A 1,312-nucleotide genomic window follows, 5' to 3' on the forward strand; every position below is an offset into this window, starting at 1 on the left:
AAAAAAAATAAATGAAATAAATTGTTCTCACCATTCCAAAAATAGTATTTTTATTTTAGAATACGAAGCGGATGGCCCTCATTCGAATCTCAACAGGGAGTTCTAAATTTGATTTGTTTTGGGGAGTTTTAGGGCTTTTTTCTACCCATTTGGCTCGACCTTATCGGAGCTGGACGATGAATTAGGAGGTTCTGCTTTTTAAATAATCTGTCAGTGTTGAAAGGTGTTAAACTTTTATAATTTCGCAAATTTCTCTTTTGGATAAAATCACTTTATATCTGATTCTAGCTTCTTTATAACCGTACTTCAGTTCATCGATGATACGTGTTCGGCAATTCTGACTTTAGAGATAATATTTAAAACAATTTACAGAAAAAGGTTTAAAAAAAGTTCTGTCCACTGTATACGCTTTTTCAAAGCCCATTTTAAACCCGTAACACATTTTCGACGGACAGTACTTCGCAAACGACAAATTCTCCATTTTTGAAAGCCTGCAATTTTTCTTTTTGGTGTTCCTCAGGATTACTTTGTGAGACGCGCCATGCAGAACCTGATCAATATGAGGAATCCCCGAGTGATGGAGCATCTCAGGTAAGGAAAAGTTGATGACTTTTAAAAAGTTATTTTTTCTTGTACAATTCGTGACCTTAGATTTATAAAGTTCTATCTAACGTTTTGGATGTTTTGATTACTAAGACCATGAGGCCGAAACCAAATGTTCTATCTGCTCTATCAAAATCGTAAGCTTGTTCGGAGTAGTTATCAAGATATTCAAAAAATTGCATTCTAAAAAGATTGACACGGTGTGAAACTGAAAAACTTTGGCTACTTTTTTACTTTCCCTCTTTTGTTTCTGTCTACCTGTCTAGTCTTATCTTCCGTACACTAATTGGCCGTTATTTTGTCGGTGTGCTTCTCTTTCCTCAAACTCAAACTCAGACTCAAATCAAACTCAAACTCACACACACACACACACACAAACACACACACACACACTCTCTCTCCCTCTCTCCCCCCCCCTACAACACTTATTTAATCCCCCCTCGACACGATTTCCTTATTTCCAGAAATGAGTCCAGCGAACTATTCGGCGAGGAGCTTTTGATGCGCTCCTACAGTGACCAGAACCTCCGCCACGAACCCATCTCCGATGACACGCTACTCTCTATGGCGGATGAGGCAGCAACGAAACTGGGTAAGGAATATCATTCTTCAACTTTCTCTCACCTTTTATTAGTCCTGACACCTCTTACTCTTTCTACTGCTACTACGCCTCATCCTACTGATACTACGCTTCCTCCTCCTCCTCCTC

At 38.9% G+C, this 1,312-nt stretch overlaps 1 protein-coding gene across 1 annotated transcript in view; it reads left to right on the forward strand.

Moving 5' to 3' along the window:
- LOC100533323 (soluble guanylate cyclase subunit) overlaps positions 1 to 1,312 on the forward strand; it is a gene marked incomplete at its 3' end in the record, with an annotated part of 184,338 nt that overhangs the window by 98,617 nt on the left and 84,409 nt on the right. The window contains 2 exon segments of the mRNA NM_001204620.1: positions 521 to 591; positions 1,068 to 1,195. Of these exon segments, the coding sequence (NP_001191549.1) occupies positions 521 to 591; positions 1,068 to 1,195 (199 nt within the window).

Source organism: Aplysia californica, unplaced genomic scaffold (genome assembly GCF_000002075.1).
Source record: "Aplysia californica isolate F4 #8 unplaced genomic scaffold, AplCal3.0 scaffold00030, whole genome shotgun sequence".
Classification (NCBI taxonomy): Eukaryota; Metazoa; Mollusca; class Gastropoda; order Aplysiida; family Aplysiidae; genus Aplysia; species Aplysia californica.